We start from the raw sequence: 19,519 nt of genomic DNA, 5'->3' as shown, positions 1-19,519 counted from the left end.
TATGTGAAAGAAGGCTAAAAGATATATTCTCTCCTGTCTTTATCCCCTGGTCAAGGGTCTGCTGCCATCATTCCTACACTCTGATACTCCCCACACAGAACAGGAATGCTAGCTTTAAAACTCAGATAACAAGCTCCAAAATCTAATTTCCAGTTATTTTCTGTAGGAGACTGTAGTTGTTTTGAAAGCACATGTGTGCAGAGGAGCCATTTTCTGACCTGTTTCTTTTAGTATCCAAAAGGAATTTTCCTGTTGCTGTATCTGTTGCACTAATCTTAAAAATGCGACAATTACAAGGGTAAACGACCACTTTTGGCTTCGTAGTTCTTCTTATTTCTCCGTAAATAATGATTTTTTTCTCTGATGTGAAAGGCATTTTTTTTCTGGAGAAAACGGATAAAAATGGAACTGCGGTTACAAGGAAGGTAGCGAGAGTTATACCTATGAAGCGACTGCGTTAAATCCAATTTTACTTCTTCCGTACTTTTTGTCCTTTGTTACTGACCGTTTAGTGACGTATTGCATAAACAAGATGGCTACTTCCGAAAGCTTAGGGAACAGTGCTGCTATTTCAAAAGCGGATTACTTGAAACGCTACTTATCAAACGACGGAGATGTCCAAAAGTCAAAAGAAAAGAAACTTAGGAAAAAACGCATTAAGGCCACTGGGAGAGGGTATATTTCATTAATGTGATTAGACGTATCTAGCTAGCTAAATCAATTTCCCCGTGTTGCTAGGTTAGCTGGTTACAATTGGTAGTCAACTTGAAAGTATTGACATTGAAATAAGACGATGGAAAAACTGCTTTGCTGACAAAAAAAAAAAAACATTTGCAGGATGAAGATTGTTGATGATGACCTTGACTGGAGGCAACTGGCTGTAAATGAAGAGAAGGAGAACAAGGATGAAGATGACGAGGAAGCGCCTGTGGTAGTTAACGCCAATATTGATAGTTAACGCTAGATATCTACTATTAACGACATAGTCGTTAAGACAAATGCTTTGACATTTAGATACTAAGTGCCTCTAAACTAGTATTGGCTGCTTTATTTAAGATTTACTCTAATGGCCATCCTAAGTACAAGGCAGCTGAAATGCGTTTAGGAGAAACGTAAACTAAATCTCTGTCTTTAATATAAGGAAACTAATGCAACCGGTTTTGTTAGGTAAATTGTGTGTCGTGTGTATTTATTTAAATACTTTAAATGTTATTTGATCTTAAAGGTTGCAGAGGTGATAGATGAACGTCCAGATGAAATCAAGCAGTTAGAAGCATTTCGAACTAGTAGCAAGTGGAAAGTAATGGGAGGTGAGATATTAGAGACTTTTTGATTCTAAACCATAAACTGTTCAGGTTCTATTGGCAATGTGCATTTTATCATTTATATCCTACATCACAGATTATGATGTTGAATACGAAGAGTCCTATTTTTCGCAATCATTGAAAAGGTAATCTCCCCACACATATTAAAATGGATATCAAATCATCAGTCTGAGATCTAAATGTGAGATTCTGAACACCTCTCTTATTTTTGTAGCTCAGAAGTCAAGGGCAATAGAAGGGGCCAACGTGGTTCTCTTGAGAATTCTCCAGTGCGAAGAGCACGCCATGACTCCCCTGATCTTTCACCACAAAGGAGAGTTTGTCACAAGTCTCCAGATATTTCAGCCCCAAGAGACAAACCAGATCCAAAGCACAGGCGACATGACTCATCATCTCCTTCTCCTCCACGAACGAGTGCAAATAGCTTCCCTTCCAAAACAGAAAGGCATCTTAGAGGTGCATATTTTATGCTCCTTTATTTTTTCTTTCTCTTGACCATCACTGCCCTTAATCCTCTTTCTTCTAAACAAATGAATCCTTGGCAGATTCTTCTGAGAGAGAGAAATACAAGTCCTCTTCAGGTGGCCAAGTTCCAGACCCAGACCTCTCGCCACCCCGGAGGTGTGTCAGGCGGGGCTCAGACTCTGATCTGTCCCCACCCAGGAAAAGAGCTCAGGGGGGCAGAGGGTCTGATTCAGACCTGTCACCTCCCAGGAAGAAACGGCAGGGTGGCCATGGATCAGACTCTGACCTCTCCCCACCTCGCAGGGCATGCACTGTTGCAGCACAGGCAGTAAGTGATGTATGTGTTGTGGAGAGTAAGCAAACAGGAAGATTGGGAGAAGTTGTGACTTATAAAGACTAGCCACATTCTTTGGTGAACAAAGGTTTCTGGTATTTTGATTGTTGGGGTTTTTTTCCCTGTCATTTGTCACCTCTTATTTGTTGTTTGAAAACTGTGCTGTAATGTCTGCTTTTAGGGCCCTTGTATGTTATCTGGTGGGGCTGCTGGCCTGGTGTCTGTGGAAACATTGAGGAAAGAGCAGGAGGAAATCCGCAGAAAAGAAAAACACAACCAGCCCCTGGAAGGTCTCCACAATGAGCTTTATGTGGCTAGAGCATATTTACTTAATATTTATTCATATTTTTATCCTCATATTTGGTTTTAAAAAAGGCTCTTGTAATTTTTAACTATTGTTACTTGTTCCAGAGGCATCCCGTCATGCGGAGACTGTGTTCAGAGATAAGACTGGAAAGAAACGTGACTTGGAGTCCGAGCGCGCAGAGCAGAGCAGGAAAGCTGGAGAGAAGGCTGAGAAGGATGAGAAATATGCTCAGTGGGGTAAAGGGTATGGAATTCATTCACTATTGATGAAGTGCTTGGCATTGGTTGTACTCTCCAAGTCTTTAAAATAAGGACAAGGGTACTCTGGTTCACTGTTGTTCCTGCTTTTAACAGGTCACTTTGGTCGTGCCATAAAATGTCCTTTAAAAACACTGTACCCATTAAACAAACAGTTTCTTCATATTTTGAGTATGAAAACAAATAACTACAATTAAGCAATTCTCTTCGCCTTCTCTCTCTAACCCCCCCTCTCTCTTCCTCCTCCTCCTCTCTCTCTCAGACTGGCCCAGAGTCAGATGCAGCAGCAGAACGTGGTTGATGCAGTGCGGGAGGCTCAGAAGCCCTTGGCACGACACATTGATGATGAGGACCTGGACCGGATGCTAAGAGAGCAGGAGAGGGATGGAGACCCCATGGCTGCTCTACTGCGCAAAAAGAAGGAAAAGAGCTCTAAAACTAAAGAGGTCAAAGGTAAGATCTGGTGGGTGGTCTTTTCTTGGCACTAACAAGTGTGATTACATTAAGATTTAAGAAAAGTAAAATCCACTTCATAGATCAAGCTTGAGTCAATAATCCCAAGAAAATAGTTTTAATAAGCATGTACTTCTACTGTCTTTATTACTGTTTGTACACAACAGGCTCAGGAGCCCTCATATATCAGTGTATATGCATTGAGATTTTAAGTCATCTCAAATAAATTTATAAAATAAATTTATCAACAATAACGTGTATAAATACAAATGGCTAATATCAATTATGTTAAAGTGCAAAGAAAGTATGTTGAAAATGCAAAAATTAAATCCTGGAGATTAATCTTATTTAGTGTATTCTGTGTAATACCTGCCATTATAAATGAAGTAGAACCAATCTGTTGCTTCAGCCACAACAGAATGAAAAGCATTTCAAGAATGGTACCTCTTAGGTTACCTTCAAAACCCAAATATCTCTCAGTAATATTAGTTGCACTTTCCAAAATGCTGAAACTTTTATTCTTGCAGATTTTACCTACTTATCCTTGCATTATTCGTTTCTCTTTTTAAAGAGAGACCTCGTTACAGGGGTCCACCTCCACCCCCAAACCGTTTTAACATCATGCCTGGATACCGCTGGGATGGAGTGGACAGGTAGTGGAATTCCAAGCATCACGGCATCGTTCCATCATGTATATAAGAGATTTATTAATGTGCACAAATTAATAACATTTCCAAGAAATGTAACATATGCACAATGAGCAAAGCTGAGAAACTCTCTTATGGCCGACTTCTCCTGGGGTTTAGGTCCAATGGGTTCGAACAGAAGCGCTACAGCCGGATGGCTGATAAGAAAGCTGTGCAGGAGGAAGCATACAAGTGGAGTGTGGAAGACATGTAGACGTGCATTGAGACCCAATGGAATGTGGAAGACGTAAATGTGCATTGAGACCCCAAAGGACATTCCTACATACTGTTTTACTTCGGTTCACCAGCATGGCCCCCACTGTCTTAAAGGCATTTGAACGGACCAGTTGATGAAAATGTCCCTTTTTGTTATTATCATCTGGATAACACATAACAGAAAATAGATTTTGTGAGTTTTAAGGAGTTCAGTGCTTGTATATGAGTGTCAAATTTACCTTAGGAGAGTTATTAAATGTTATGTTTTCTAAAAGTATTGTGTTGATTTTTTTTTTAAACCAATGATTGTTTCATAGGATAATAATGAATGTCACTCGTAGTTAATATATAATAATAGTGGGTAACTCATAGCTGCACCAGGGTGTGCAGCTCGCACATTTGTTCAAATATTTCCCCTGTATGTCTTCTGGTCCCCTATAAGATATGAAGTGTGCATAGAGCGATATTTTTGCAAAGCATCAGAGATGAGTCTTGGCTCACTGCGCCTCCCAGGTAGCCCTTTCCCTCTGGAGCCACTGCTCGTCAGTGCTTCTGTGCCAGTGCTGGCCACATGTTTTCAAAGGATCGTCCATTACTGACCGGAGAGATGAGGGTTGAGGCCTTAACACAGTTATGACAGAAGGGCGCCAAACCAACCTTTAGTGCCTTTGGTATGTGTGAGCAAAAAAGATTAATTCAAAGGCCTAACAATGCTTTGGCATACCTTCCTGCTAGAGACATTGAGTGTAAGCGCTTCATTTTTAAACTGCTGTTCCCTAAGTTGAGCAGGAAAAATGCGTGAGTGTAGAGGGATGTCCCAGCCTGGGTAGGTCTCCATTTGTACTGTCCTAAAGTCAGTCCTAAGAAGCACAAAGGCAGTTTATTATTTTTATGATCACAATGAAAAATACAGATTGTATTTCCGGTAATGCGAGTGTATTCCTAGATATTAGCCTTCATTAGACAATGACATACTCTGATGATTTTTGCAAATTGAGCAGTATTTCAGCTTTTAGAGACATATTTATGTGGCAAATGAAATGATCATTTGAGCTTTTAACTAGTGGGCATTCTTGCCTTAGTGCAGGGTTAACAGCAAGGTTATCAGGGCAGGGCAGAGCTTGAAGTCTCCTCATTGAAATGCCTTGTGGTGGGAGGAAGTTCTGCTGGTAGTTTGTTTGGTAGTGCGGTAATGGTTTAGTAGTTTGTTCTTTTAGGGTCCTCGCATCATTTACTGAGGATTTTCTCATCAGCAGTGGAGCGCCATCTAAAGGCTGAGCTTGGTAAGCTTCTCTGTGTGTTGTTATAAAACTTCTGTCCCCTTGGATAAGTCACATTGAGTGAGTGAGGTATTTTGGAACATACACCTTACAAAACAACCTTTTTGTGCAACATAATTTAGAAATTTAATTTGGGGATAGTTTTAGTTTGTTTTACCCTCCAGGATTAGATTGCATTGTAACATCTTTGGCTCAGTCCTGGCAGAGGTTTTAGGGCCAAAGGCTATCTCTGTTGTTGTTACCATTTTCTCTCTCTTACCTGGGTAAAGCAATAAACCTTAAAGCAAAGACAAATTAAACAATTACAAATGAGCTTAGTGAAAGCACAACAGACTTAGAAGCTATAGGTCAATGCCAAGTGCATGCATTACCACAGTCTGAATGATAATGTATGCCATTTCAATATATTACCTGCAAGATCTGGAAGTTCCCCCACTTGTGGAAAGGCTTGTGGGTGTTTAGCCCTTTTGAGATGCAGCAAATTAACACAGAAATCATGACCGGTGCAAGGAGGCAGCCTCAGCTGTTTTGTGAGTTGGTGTTTTTGTGTGGCCATTACTGTCTTGGCATTGAGGAGAACAATAAGTACAATAGTACATGTTAAGTGTGTGAATGAGTGAGTAGTGTAATGCACAAGGTTTCCAAAGAAGCAAGAAGTTGACAGAGATTCATCAGTTATCAATTTTTATAGATATATACACAGAGAATAGTAATTGTAATTTTTGTCAGATCTTTTCAAGCTAAATTGGAATCCTTAAATTTCTAAATATGTGCATTTAATGTGACTACTAGAGAAGGATAGGGTGTTTTTATGTAGTCTATACCAAGTTTAGTGTAATGCAGATCATGCTTTTAATGAATAAATATGGAATGCTGAGAAGGCTGCTATGGTTTTTTACTGCTTAAAATCTTTAATATTGTGGAATTACTCATTTTCTCTTTGTCAGGTGATACCAGTAAGCTAATGTAGAATATTCATTAGCAATGAAATTTATAGCTTACCTTCAGCTTGATTCATTACATCTCTCAAACATCCATCCTGATTTATATTCTCTCTGTGTCTTACAGAGACAACCAATGTAGCAACTGTGTTTTTTAAAGACTCAACCTTCCTCAGTAGAAAACCACTGTGAACCTTAGTTAATGCTGGTTGCCATGGCTGCCCTATTCTTTTAGAGAGCCTGTTGGGTCAATGAATCGGCTCAGGAACAATAAGTCTCTCTGTGGTGAATGCCACTGGGGTCATGTGCCTGCGGTCTAACCGGCTTACTGGAATATAAGGTTCACTGTGTTCCTGCAGTCATGTAAGCAAGGACAGAGTACATAATATGTTTTAATATGAAATAATTTTACTGTAGTAATAATTTTAAATTACAGTGTTTTTAAATAATAAGGTGTTCTAGGTAACTGTCACTACATTTTAAAACAATGCCTTTTATTATGATAGGAATTTTAATATATATAGACATTTATTATTATTATTAGTAGTAGTAGTAGTAGTAGCAGTAGTAGTAGTAGTTACATTTATATTCTTCCTTTCTCAGAGTCAAGGATGCTTTACAGACAGATATCAGCTTTTACAATCACACACCGATGATAAGCAGCAGCCGATTTGTACACTGCATACTCTGAATTGGGAACCACAGCCCCCTGGGGGACACCTCTGGATAATATTTTGGCATATAAATGTTTTCCACCCTTTACTGCATTAAATGTTTAGAACTGTGATGCTGATTGTCTAAACTGCTATTAAAACAGACACACAATTTCTGTTTGTTCATGATTTTAATGAGAGCTGTGGTGCTAAAAATGCTTTAACAACAACATGTGAATAAAAAAGAAAGATAAGAAAAGAAAGAAAAATAAATCTGTAAACTGTGTAAATGTCTTGATAAAAAGCAAGATGGTCTGACACTGAAACCAAAATGTCATGTATTGTTTACTATTTACAACGGAAAGATGAGGAATCCGGTGAAGATGCTCTCCGCATCTCTGCTGATGATTTGGCTTAGTTTAGTGGGATGAACAGATACTCTGTCCCCCTGCTGCAGCTGCAGCAACACAGACCCTGAGGTCACCAACACTCCCTGAGAATGATCACAGAAACTCACCACTGTCTCCTCCTGCCTCCTGATACCTAGGCAGGCAGTCTGTGCAGCGGACACATGGAACACGAAATAATATATTCCAGCCAGCCTGGCCGTGAAATAACCCCCAGGTAACCTGTCACCCTCATCCTCAGAAGACAATGAGCCATCGAATTCTATGATTTTGTTCGTGTGATATGATACCTTGGGGGAAGTCTTTTTATAAGAGAAAAATGAACGCCTGTCCTTAGGGACCTCTCCAATAGCTCCTTTCTGCCCTTTCGGACCCTTTGGGCCTGGTGGGCCAGGCATCCCCTCACTCCCCCGCAGCCCGGGCCTGCCGGGGTATCCAGGCACACCTTGCTCACCTTTCTGCCCCCTAATCAGTTGTGTGTGTACACCTGCAAAAGTTCATTACATAATCAGGCACAGAGTAATGAGAATGCATTCACTGATTAATGAACATAACAGAAAACAGATGTTTTGTGTGAGTTTTATATTCACATTTAGGGTTTGAGACAGGTGCATGCAAATGATTCCAGTTTTATTTTACAATGTAGTTATAATTATATAATGGAATGGAATATACATTACCAGGGTCTCCCTTTTCCCCTTTTGGTCCATCTTTCCCATGGGCTCCATGAGCACCTGGGATTCCTGGCACCCCTGAGCCACATGTATCTGAAACAGAGGGGGTCACTATCCACAGCCAAATGCATACAGGTAGAAGGGCATGCACCAGCAAGGAAACCTGAAATCATATAAAATAAAATATATATAAATTATAAATATAAATAAAAAGCACTAAAATTGAATTTACATAACAATTTTTCAGTCATGTTAAACGTGTAAGTCATAAGCTCTACTCTTTCAGCCTGACTTTTAACATTTCCCTTGTAGCAGCCAATAATGAAATTTACAATGTGTCCTCAGAGAATTAAAACATCAAAATAATTTTCTTAAAGGAATAGAGACAAATCTTTCCGATCCATGACAGATATCTTACCATTTTTCAAGTTTTCTTTGCACCCTGTAAGTGACAGTCTTAGCTGTAGGAGTAAAAAATCACACTTTTCCCTCATTTCCCTTTCTTTCATTTCCCTTTTTCAAATGAAGAACAGTGTTTCACAACATAAATAAGGAAGTCCCAAAATGTTTATTCATCAGATATATTTTCTGCTCGACTGTAATATCTGGATTTTTTCTCTTTTGGTTGAGGTTGCAAGATCTTCAAACGGTATCCTGGACAGAGAATAATTCACATAATTAATGTAAACATAATGTTTATTTGCCTTATATCAGATTAGCAATACACAATAGAGATGAATTCAATTTGCTGAGGCAATTTTTTGTATTAAGCATAATGGATGCCCACTATGCATTAATTATTTCATCTGACATAACTAAAATCTTGTGAAATATTGCATTTTATACTTATATATACAGTACATATGTTCTATTTACAAAATATATATCCAATATGTAGGTTTCTGCCAAACATACTGAGACAAAACAACAGAAGAACTTTTATTTAGATTGATTTAGTATTTTATTAATGGAACAGAAAACAGAAATACAGTTAGGACAGCACATATGTTGGGCAGGGGGTTGGCTGTTTTTCAGCTCTGCTCATATTCTTTGAAACACTTAGCAAAATGTCAGTGCGCATAAATCAAGAAACCAGAGAAGACACTGTTTCCTTTATTTTTAGCTGCATACATGCCATTCATGTTGTTTGTCTCCAACCAGACTTTTTCGTTCTGCTTGAGGTGTACTGCAAATCCACCAGAGCTCACTTGATAGTGGTTTGATGAGCTTTGAATGTGATCACAGAAGGTAGCTTTTTTCTGCCCATTTACCATTAGCATAACACAAAGGCTCTTTTGAAAAGAAGTTGTGTGGAATGCAAAATAGTAAGTGCCAGGGATATAACACACAAATTTACCCTCACTAACATTGAAATGTCCTTCAATATTTGTGATGGCATTTAGGAACATTATTGGAGTGCTGGAAGTTGGGTTGTCAATGGTCTCACGAGAGACACAAAAAGCAGAACGAGGTTTGGAGTCACTGGGGTCTCCTCGGTCTCCTGGTGGGCCTTGTGGTCCTGGTGGGCCAGGGTCCCCCGAACTACCCCTCTTTCCTGCACTGCCTTGAATTCCAGGATCACCCCTATCTCCTTTTGCCCCATCCTTGTTCAATTTTACAGTGATTCCTGTTGAGACAAATATACCAATTCTTTGCAATTTGCTTTCCAAAATCATACTATTTAATTGAACGTCTCTGTGAGTTTTATTGCAATGTTCATTACATTTAAACACCAAAAACATTACAATCTTTGCAGTAACTGCATGAGTATTAACTAGAGCAGTGTATCACTTACCTGGAGCTCCTTTCTCACCCTTCATACCATCTCTCCCATCACGTCCAGGAATCCCAGGAAGTCCAGGAATACCTGGCACTCCCTGTGTCCCTGCTGGGCAGGTGTCTTGAGCAGCCACATGATGGAGAAATACCACCAGCAACGCTCCGATAATGAGTCTACAGCTAAGCATTGCAGTTCTGGCGAGTGTGGATATACTTGACCAGCACCGCTACTGCAGTCAGCAGCAAAGGAGGGTTCAGAATCAAATGGGATTGCTTTTGGCCAATCAAATGAAATGTCCTGTGCGTTCCTCTTTTAATGCTACACTGCAACAGTGCACCACACAAACCTACTACTGTAACCATGTATTTCTAATGTAATAATTTCTGTTAGAAACATTTTTTTAATAGTTTAGGTTGGTTAATTTGTTCTTATACTACTGATTATAGTACTGATTATCATAATAAACCTAATGACAAACCAACTAATCACATTTTACATTTTTGACTTTGTGACAGTGTCTCCAGGAGTAAAATATGACAATTGGCATTGTCTAAACTTTTCCTCATCTCAGTTCAAAAGTAGGCAATTATATTTGCTGCTCATGTAAACTGCATATTTAGGGTTAATGTTTTGCTTTTTCATTTCTATATTACCAGTTTTCTCCTTTGCCAATATTATTTCAGATATAGCTTGATATCTTCATGGTGTACAAAAATAAACAACTCATATTTCCAGAATGTTTTATTGAGAAATATGTATTACAACTGAAATATCAATTTGAGCTGAAAAAAAGCTAAGCAATATGTATCAAGTTAGGCAGTAGAAAAGTAGAAATGTCAGTAGAAAAGCCCTGAACTGTACTATAATCTTGTACACTTGCTTTGAAATACAGCAACTGCTTATTTACATCACTCTTTAACAAAGATCAGAAAGCCATTGAATACAGCTGACATTTCACTTTTTGTGGTCATTCTGTTGTAGTCGCGAGTGTCCTTCCAGGGCTCTATCCATACCTTATTTCCTTTGGCAAGCTCAAGCACAGCACCACCAGACACAACCTGTGGTGCTCCAGGCCGGTTAAAGTCACAAAACAACAGGTCTACAGGAGAATTGCCATCACTGTTTAATTTAAGACACAGATTTCCCTCAGAGACAGCGTGGAACACAAAATAGTACACGCCTGGAACCCTGCATGTAAAATATCCTGTTGCAAGGCTGAAGTCTTCATTGACATTAACATGTTGTTTATCAAAGGTCACTGGACTATGGGTTCTTGGGTTCTCCTTCTTGGTGCGCACGACAGAGAAGGCTGCCTTGCTTTTGGCAGTGACTCCAAAACTTCCTCCACTGATTCCAGTAGGCCCTGCAGGACCAACAGGCCCCGATGGCCCGAGTAGCCCCTCGTAGCCCTTTACACCGAGCTCTCCTATAAGACCCCGCTCACCCTGATCTCCTTTAAGACCATCTAAAACATCCTTACTCAGCTCCACCTGCAAACCTAAGAGAATATACCTTTATGAGTATATTTATAATTAAACCCAATTCAACAAATACAGTCATTTCAAATCGCTACAAGCTTAAAACGCCTGTACAACATACCTGGTTCTCCTTTCTCTCCCTTTTGTCCTGGCCAGCCATCTCTCCCAGAAACTCCAGACTGTCCTGGTTTTCCATCTTGCACCTGACATCTATCCTGACAGAGACTAAAAGGGAAAACTACAGCCACCCAGATAACTAGAAACAGGTGGTCTGACAACTGCATTCTGTGTAATCTAAACACAAAGAGCCACAAAAAAATTAAAATAAAATAACCACAGTGTCATAGACCATTACCAGTGTTCAATTTAATATAATTCAGCAATGAATATTCACAAAATTCACATTTTGTCAGTTTGTCTATAAGTAATACAAAATTAGATCGTTGCTTCAAACTTACCAGTATATCTGTGAGGATTTAATGACAATTTTAGACTTCACCTCCCTCCGCTTGACTTGAGAGAAATATTTTTTGGTTATAGCAATGGGGTATAACGGCCAGCTGTTTCAATTCCCCATCAAAGTAGGAACAACATAAAAGGTAAAAGTGCAAATACATGCAGAAAATCTGCTTCTGCTTTTCCAATGCTGTTTTTCAAAGTCAGCAAATTTGACTTGTTTGCATCAATATATTATGCAAAAAAAAAAACAGTACTGAAACAAGTAATAGAACATCACAAAGAATATGAATTACCATTAGTGTAACAAGTACATTTAAATAAAAATCCAGTCTTGAGGGGGTCCAGCACACTTTGGTTCACTCATTACACGCACCTGCTTCATTAACAGGTTTAGCAGGTGGATTAAAACCATGCAAATCTCCAAACTGTGTGGGACTCCAGGACTACAGTTGGGCAACCCTTCCTTACACAATTTGTGATATTACACAGAATTACCATAACGTAATAACAACTAACTACCATAAAACCAAGAGAAAGAGTGAATTGTTTATGTTAATTTCAGTTTTATTAATCAAGAACACAGCACAAGGTAATTGAAGTTTCATTGTGTGAGTTTAGCAACAGGAGTCATGAGTAACAGTTCAAATGTTATTTATTTTTGATAAACATGGAGATAAGACTCTGGCCCCTCTTTTCCTTTTTCTGGCTTTCATAGGCAATCAGACGTACAGGTTCTGTTCTGTTCTCTATCTGATAGTAAGGGCAGACCTTAAGATGCTCAGATACTGGAGGAAACTTGTCAAAGCACCAGTTTTCCACAGGGGAGAACAAGTTGCTGAACTGCCATACCTAGAGAAATTTAAACATCTGTTAGTACAACATCTTGATGAATATCCCACACTATGACAGTCACAACTAAAGCTAACTAAAATCATGCATCTTACTATTGTTTTTCGGTGAAATCTGACCTTTTGTCTGGATCTCCAGCACCATCTACCATGAGAGAAGATCTTCTTCTCCCACTTCAGAGAGACCATGCCCTTTTCTTGCAGCAATGTGCTACACACCTCTCTCATCAGCCTTGACACCAGAGCCAGCTGGGATAGAGTGAAGCTGTCCAGAAACCCTGCAATATGGACGAGAACCTCAAAGGGCAACTTGCTCAAAGCGTCCATGTTGGGCACCCACTTCCTTTCCGAGCTCACTGTTCTCACACCTTCAAAGAGAATGGAAGACACCTCAGGTCTAAGAGTGAGTGTGCTCAGATCCTTATTGTAAGAGATCATGGCTCTGTGCTTGGAGGGCCGGAGGCGTCTCTGGCTGAAGGTGCAGCCCAAATAAGCTAGAGGGCACCTCTCCTCAAACCACCCATTCAGGCAGGTCTGGATATCTGAGTGAACATTCTTGAAGTGATAAGGAAACTCATCGCGTCTGAAGGAATGGCCACAGAGGTACGTAAATGCAGAGCTTGATTTATTGTGCCTATTGGTGACACTCTCAGTTTGAATTTGGACGTGGAGTTTGAAAGTGCTGTCTGCTGTGATGTCTGCCAGAGTGGCATTTGCTTTAAAAGGAGCAGTGTAAAAGTCATAAGTCTGAGTTCCCTTGTCTACAAAAAGTGCATCTGTAGAGCTAGACTCTGCAATCAGGTGTCCTCTGAGTTCTTTCTCCAAAGAACACAAAAGGGTTGCTTGAACTTCATCCCATTTTGGCATTTCATTCCTTTCAATGTCTGATGTGTCAACAGCTTTACTAACTCTTTTGTAATGCATGGGATTGCGAATATGACCTGGCCTTGCCATGAAGCTGGTGGGGACTTTAAATGTCCGCACAGTCTTAATCTTCATGGGCTCCACATATCCATATACAAATTTCTTATTTGGACGTGTATCACAAGCAAACAAAGATTTTGCTATCAGAAACTTGTCCTCATCCATTTCGTATGGATTGAACTTTGGTATGTCATTGGTATGAATAATTCCTCAGGTTGTTTCAGGAGCTCCTCCTTAAAGACCTCAGCTTGCTTGGATTTGTTTGGGGTTGCAGGTCTGTACTGGGGTTGCCACTACTGGAGTTTAAGGTTTTTGCCTAATGCTTTAACAGTGTGCTTGCAACCACTAAGCTCCATGCTGAACATTTTCTCCCACACATCATACTTCGCAAGACCTGTAATATTAGTGTCCCTAGCTAATGCTTCCTCTCTTCCTGAGTTAACCCTCCTCCTGAATGTCACTGGTGGATGTACAGATTTCCTGCACACCATCTAACATCCCTCCAATAGCTCCCTCCATCTCCTGAGTTACTAATTTCTCCTCCACCTTTTCAATAAGCTCAGGGAAAAGAACCTTCATTCTGAGGGAGTGAAACAGGTGGTTCTGGTCCCGGATGGCCATGGACAGGTCTAGTGGCTCCTGAGTGTAGTTCTCCTTTAGAATGTTCTGGTAGAACTTAGGAGGCTCAGTCTCTTCAATAGGCCAGCGGTTCCACTCCATCGAGCAGCACACCACACTAGCAGGACACACCTCCAGGTGTTTAGCCAGCCTGGAGCGAGACATGGTGAAAGGGCAGCCATAGCAGGAGTTGAGGCAGGGCACCTTCTCATTAGGACACAGCAGTGTGTGCTCACTCTCTTTGCACATGTGAAAGGAGGCACCGCAGAGCAAACGGCAATTTATGATCATGCATGACACAGAGACCTCTGGAGGAGCTCTGCAGCGCCGGCTGTAACAGCTTTCACAGTGCCTGTGAAGCCTGCATGATGGAGTCCTTTGCCTTCTCTAGGGTAATTGTCAAAAAAAAACACATAAAAAAACCACATTTGAAACACATTTCTGAATATATTTCGTATGCCATTTTAACCTGTTCCAAGACTGGGATATTTAACCTTACCATATCTGTGAATTAATATTATTGGCACAGAACTTGAATTCCAATAATCTGAAATGGATTCTTAGCATTTTTAACTGAGAACCAGCTCAAACTTCATTGCATGGAATTATACACATTTAACCTCTTTCAGATATTTTTCCCACGTTTGGATAAAAATGAAAAATATTTGGTGACATACCCAACTGACCATCATTCTATGTAAATCATCCACACTGCTTAGAGTGCATACTTAAAACACACACACCAAAATACATATACACAGTACATAACACAATACAAAATATCCACTATTAGGTTAACAGGTCAAAGAAAACATAGCTTATTGGATTTAGGCACACAGGTAAAATACAGGTTGTCTTACCCGCATTTTGTTAATGTGTTTGATGTCTTGCTGGGTATCCAACTTAGTCACTTTAAGACTGTGTGTTCATATGTCAGCAGTGGGTCTAAAAGTTAAAAATAGAGAGACCCTGGCATGGTGGTGGAATAGTGTGACAAGGTCTCTGAAACACAGAGTCTGATTACAGGTCAGTAAGGGTCAGTTGCTCCAAATTACAAGGTCTCCATTTCTGTGTCGGTGTTTTCAAACACAGCTCAGTTTCACCTGAAGTGACGTTCAGCACAGTGCATGTTTCTTTTAGTTGATGGAGTCATTGCAGAGCAGAATGTGAAACACAGTGTAACAAATGCATTGAATGACAATAATATATTTAACTGTCATCATTATTTCACACACATTCTGTTTAGACAATGCATGTACTGGTAAATATATTTCATTTTTAGTATATTGAGAATAATAAGACTAATACACATACCATTTCATTTCACTGGAAATAGAACTCAACTGAACCTACTAAAAAGCAATGGAATTTATGCCTTACATTGCACTGCTACTAAACATAATTACAATACAGCACAGCCCTCTTGAAATATTACTTTTTATCTTTATTTATCTTTAGAATTTGTTTTAAGACATCCTTTAATTACCATTTTAGGGAAGCATAGATCTCATAGTGCATTTAGGTTTCATACAGAAGATTGATGGCAAAATTTATCCTGCTGAAAAGGATTGCGGGCATTTCTATACATTTTCATTTAATATGCTGTTATAAACACACTCTGGGGGAAAAAATGATTTAGTATTAACCACAATATTATCTCCGTCCCTTGAACAGTGTCATCAGGCTTTGCTGCTTCTGAGAACTTTTGCTTTCCTGCATGCTGGTCAGGGCAAAGGGTTTTGTTTTGGGCTCCATTTGGTAGTAGGGACAGTGCTTTAGATGCTCAGCCATGGGAGGAGTGTCACCAAAACACCAGCTGTTCACTCTGCTGAACAAACTGCTGAATTCCCAAACCTCAGAAAGAGTGACAGAGCAATAATGAAGGGGGAGAGGAAGAGAGAGAGAGAGAGAGAGAGGGAGGGAGGGAGGGAGGGAGGGAGGGAGGGAGGGAGGTGTGAAAGAACCAATGTTAGGAATCAATTATTTGTCATCACTGAAAAAAATAATACATCGAAGTATGTGACTGTGTATTTCGATAGTTAGCAATGGTAGTGAACAAAAATAACAAAACTGGCAAAGACAATTTACCTCTGAATATCCACACACATTTTAGTACTCCCTAGCGGATACATTTTTATAGCACAGCATTTCAAACATATCCTCCTAATGCCAGACATACAATTCAGTATATACACCATCATTACAGAATGTTATGTTAGTCTTAGCAAGTGTCTCATGCTTTACGCATGTGGCTAGTATGTATCATTTAGTCATGTATGTTCTGAATCCACACCTATCATAACATTACTTACTATAGAAGACTTCCATCGGGCTCTACCATGGGAGTAGAATTTCTTCCTCCACTTTAAACCAACCATTCCCCTCTCCTGAAGGAGAGTGGCACTAACTTCTCGGAACAGTCGAGAGACCAGAGATAGCTGGGAGAGAGAGAAGCTATCTAGGTACCTGGCAATATGGCGTAGAACCTCAAAAGGAAGATTACTAAGGCAATCCTCACATCTAACTGTGCTGTTCTGTGTGGGGACCATTTGAGAATCATTCAAGAGAGATGTGGTAATTTCAGGACTGAGGGTGAAAATACTGAGGTCTTGGTTGTAGGAGACTGTGGCTCTGTGTGTGGAGGGTTGCAGGCGTCTCTGGCTGAAGGTACAGCCCAGATAAGACAGTGGACACCTCTCTTCAAACCACCCATTCAAACAGGACTGGATATCTGAATGAACATTCTTGAAATGAGAGGCAAACTCATCCCGTCTGAAGAAATGTCCACACAGGAACGTAAATGCAGAAGTGTTTTTGTTGTGTCTCAGGGTTACAATCTCTGTATCCATCTGGAGATAAAGCATCAAATCCCTTTCTGTTGTAATATCAGCCAGCGTGGAGTTATACTTGAAGGGAGCCATGCTAAAGTTATAAGTCTGAGTTGCAATGTCAATGTAAAGTCCGTCTGTTGCCACCTTCTCGCTAATCTTGTGTCCTCTTATCTCCAATTCGGCAGAGCACAGTAAGGTTGCAAACATCTCATCCATCTTCTGCATGTCTTCCTCAGGCACACCCAAATCAGACGTGTCCACACTCTTATGCTTGGTGAGTGCCTGGTTAGAGGGATCTTTCAGCTGGATCCGCTTGTGCTTGTAACTAGTGGGAACATTAAATGAACGCAGGGTTTGAACTGGTATAGGCTCTAGGCTTCCGTAAACGAAATCTTTCTCTCTGGGTGTGCATGCTTCTATCTGGCCAAAAGTGAGAAGCATGCGTCCATGGTGAACTATATACATGTTGTATTCCCTTGGATTTACTTCTTGACCAAGTCTCTCTAAGACCCCTTCCTGCCAGGGAGCAAGGCCAGTTTTAGAAATGTCTGGTTGGATGGTGTCTCCTCTCTGTCCAACTTTCACTGGCTCCATAGAACTTTCTTCTTGCTCAGAGACAGCTGGGTTTTTAGAACCCTTAGATTGTGTGTTTTTGTCTTTCTTTTCTCCTGTTTTTGAACTGGCTTTCTGCACCTGCAGACAACCCCCTCTCTCCATGCTAAACATCTTCTCAAACAGGTCATATTTCTCTTTATTTACAATGAGGTTCTGGGAACCCTTTTCAACATGTTCTTCTTTTGCAGCTATAAGGGGGCTATTTATGAAGGTTTCATCTCCCATACTATCTGCAGACTCACCATTAACATTAACTTCCCAACCAACTGCCTCGTCTGTCTCTGATGGAATAGGTACCTCTGGCTCCTCCATTAACTCAGGAAATAAGCTCCTCATTTTCAGCCTTCCACATAGATGCTTCTGATCTCTGAGAGCCATGGAGAGGTCCAGAGATTGCTGCCCATGTGTCTCTTTCATGAGGTTAATATTTAGAGGGGATTTTATGTCCTCAGTGGGCCAGCGGTTCCATTCCACCGAGCAGCACACCACACTAGCAGGACACACCTCCAGGTGTTTGGCCAGCCTGGAGCGAGACATGGTGAAAGGGCAGCCATAGCAGGAGTTGAGGCAGGGCACCTTCTCATTAGGACACAGCAGTGTGTGCTCACTCTCTTTGCACATGTGAAAGGAAGCACCGCAGAGCAAACGGCAGTTGATGAGCATGCATGACACAGAGACCTCTGGAGGAGCTCTGCAGTGCCGGCTGTAACAGCTCTCACAGTGCCTGTGAAGCCTTGGAGCGGTCCTCCTGTATCTGCTCTGGAATGGAAAAGCAAAGCAGAATAGAAATTAATTTATCTGTCAAGGGGCTTTAAGACCTTATGAGCTTCACAGACAACTCATTCCATTGCTGTTTTATCCTTTCAAAAATCTTTTTTATTTTCAAAATATTAATATATTATTGTTAGAGCAAATTTACAATTTTTAAGGTAAAACATCTGCAATATATTTGTATATCGATAATTTTATTTTTTATTTAAATAAGGAAAGGCAATAAACATACCATATGTGGCTCTGTGAGGAAAAAAATATATATATTCAGCAGTTCCTTAAAACAGAGAATAGTTTGTTAGTACTGGAAACATTTGGTTTATTGTTCTGTTTGTCTTGTCTACGGACAAGACATATATTAAAAATAACTAAAAACATAGCATACAGCCTAAGACACAAAGAAGACTCCAGTAAGGAGAAAAGGCTTTTTTACAGTGTAGTAATTCAGGGATTAACAAAGGCAAATCTGTATGAAATAGGAGAGAAGATACGCTACCTTTAAAAGAGTCCAAGTCTTAAGACCTCTCCCAACAGTGTGCCTTCCAAATGTTCCCCCCCCCCCCCCCCCCCCCCCCCCCAAGAGCAGAATTGGAAGTCAAGATAAAAATAGTCCCTTCTACTTAATGTACTGTTACTTGACCTCCGACTGTCAAAGGCTAACACAAAATCTAAAAATCGTAGTAGCAAGTATTTAATCTCTGTAAATTCATAAATATCAATCCGTTAACATTTTAACTGTTACTCTCATATATCCAAGGCTGGATATGGGATAAATGTTCTGCAAGTAATACACTAGATGGCAGTCGATCCTCTATAGTAAATGAAAGCCGAAAGAGGTTTGTACAATTATTATACTAATAGTTAGGCCTCCGACTATCATAATCAGCGCGTTTATAGACTTGTGATTACGTGATCAAAATTAGTGTTACAGGAGTCTTAAAACCTCAGTTAACTGTTCAGGTTGCCATGTGCGTTAAATAAACTAATTTTTGTCAGATTTGTTTCAGATATCTCCCCCACCCCTAATTCGTTTTCCACAGCCGCAGTAATTATATACATATAGGCTATCTAGATTTTAAAATCTGGGGCCATGGTTATGCAGAAATAGCCTTCTGCAAACTGAACTTTACTTTACAGTACTACAATCCTTGCTTTGTTGTATTGGGATCAGGCCAGTAGGAGTCACCGCTGCTCTTA

The 19,519-nt window shown here is 40.1% G+C and overlaps 6 protein-coding genes across 11 annotated transcripts; 1 reads left to right on the top strand and 5 right to left on the bottom strand.

Annotated features, from left to right (window-relative positions):
• Positions 1–531: 531 nt before the first annotated feature.
• Positions 532–4,308, top strand: bud13 (BUD13 homolog). Of its 2 annotated transcripts, none has more exons than XM_027003760.2 (11): positions 532–675; positions 838–931; positions 1,226–1,310; positions 1,402–1,450; positions 1,540–1,781; positions 1,871–2,118; positions 2,306–2,414; positions 2,536–2,674; positions 2,951–3,141; positions 3,713–3,794; positions 3,948–4,308. In XM_027003760.2, the coding sequence occupies exons 1-11, from the start codon at positions 533–535 to the stop codon at positions 4,039–4,041; spliced, it is 1,476 nt and encodes a 491-aa protein (XP_026859561.2). In that variant the 5' UTR covers position 532; the 3' UTR covers positions 4,042–4,308. The 2 variants fall into 2 exon arrangements, with proteins under 2 accessions (XP_026859561.2, XP_026859570.2); XM_027003769.2 differs by having other exon boundaries at positions 3,713–3,832; positions 3,948–4,040.
• A 115-nt stretch (positions 4,309–4,423) lies between these two features.
• On the bottom strand, positions 4,424–6,410 carry si:dkeyp-69c1.9. 5 transcript variants are annotated; one of them, XM_035526720.1, is made up of 5 exons: positions 6,326–6,394; positions 5,735–5,885; positions 5,583–5,600; positions 4,768–4,903; positions 4,424–4,664 (listed from the first exon to the last, which is right to left on the bottom strand). In XM_035526720.1, the coding sequence occupies exons 2-5, from the start codon at positions 5,877–5,879 to the stop codon at positions 4,541–4,543; spliced, it is 423 nt and encodes a 140-aa protein (XP_035382613.1). In that variant the 5' UTR covers positions 5,880–5,885; positions 6,326–6,394; the 3' UTR covers positions 4,424–4,540. The 5 variants fall into 5 exon arrangements, 4 of the variants coding, with proteins under 4 accessions (XP_035382613.1, XP_035382611.1, XP_035382612.1 ...); XM_035526718.1 differs by having other exon boundaries at positions 5,735–5,881; XR_004776130.1 differs by lacking the exon at positions 5,583–5,600 and having other exon boundaries at positions 5,735–5,787; positions 6,326–6,410.
• A 679-nt stretch (positions 6,411–7,089) lies between these two features.
• Positions 7,090–8,505, bottom strand: c1qb (complement component 1, q subcomponent, B chain). The gene is made up of 3 exons (XM_027005024.2): positions 8,417–8,505; positions 8,005–8,161; positions 7,090–7,811 (listed from the first exon to the last, which is right to left on the bottom strand). Exons 1-3 carry the CDS (start codon positions 8,417–8,419, stop codon positions 7,270–7,272), a joined length of 702 nt encoding a protein of 233 aa, XP_026860825.2. The 5' UTR covers positions 8,420–8,505; the 3' UTR covers positions 7,090–7,269.
• A 424-nt stretch (positions 8,506–8,929) lies between these two features.
• c1qa (complement component 1, q subcomponent, A chain) lies at positions 8,930–11,830 on the bottom strand. The gene is made up of 5 exons (XM_035527127.1): positions 11,715–11,830; positions 11,378–11,550; positions 10,690–11,276; positions 9,794–10,004; positions 8,930–9,625 (listed from the first exon to the last, which is right to left on the bottom strand). The coding sequence occupies exons 2-5, from the start codon at positions 11,538–11,540 to the stop codon at positions 9,069–9,071; spliced, it is 1,518 nt and encodes a 505-aa protein (XP_035383020.1). The 5' UTR covers positions 11,541–11,550; positions 11,715–11,830; the 3' UTR covers positions 8,930–9,068.
• A 452-nt stretch (positions 11,831–12,282) lies between these two features.
• Positions 12,283–15,135, bottom strand: fbxo40.1 (F-box protein 40, tandem duplicate 1). Its single transcript, XM_027004620.2, is given in 5 exon segments — positions 12,283–12,564; positions 12,684–13,693; positions 13,696–13,916; positions 13,918–14,492; positions 14,966–15,135. Coding segments are annotated over 5 exon segments (2,013 nt in total). The 5' UTR covers positions 14,972–15,135; the 3' UTR covers positions 12,283–12,363.
• A 122-nt stretch (positions 15,136–15,257) lies between these two features.
• Positions 15,258–18,836, bottom strand: fbxo40.2 (F-box protein 40, tandem duplicate 2). Its single transcript, XM_027004611.2, has 4 exons — positions 18,819–18,836; positions 18,555–18,565; positions 16,418–18,310; positions 15,258–15,959 (listed from the first exon to the last, which is right to left on the bottom strand). The coding sequence occupies exons 2-4, from the start codon at positions 18,555–18,557 to the stop codon at positions 15,759–15,761; spliced, it is 2,097 nt and encodes a 698-aa protein (XP_026860412.2). The 5' UTR covers positions 18,558–18,565; positions 18,819–18,836; the 3' UTR covers positions 15,258–15,758.
• Positions 18,837–19,519: the final 683 nt, after the last annotated feature.

This window comes from Electrophorus electricus, chromosome 6 (assembly GCF_013358815.1).
Source record: "Electrophorus electricus isolate fEleEle1 chromosome 6, fEleEle1.pri, whole genome shotgun sequence".
In the NCBI taxonomy this organism is placed as follows: domain Eukaryota; kingdom Metazoa; phylum Chordata; class Actinopteri; order Gymnotiformes; family Gymnotidae; genus Electrophorus; species Electrophorus electricus.
This window is presented reverse-complemented; position numbering and strand designations above follow the sequence as displayed.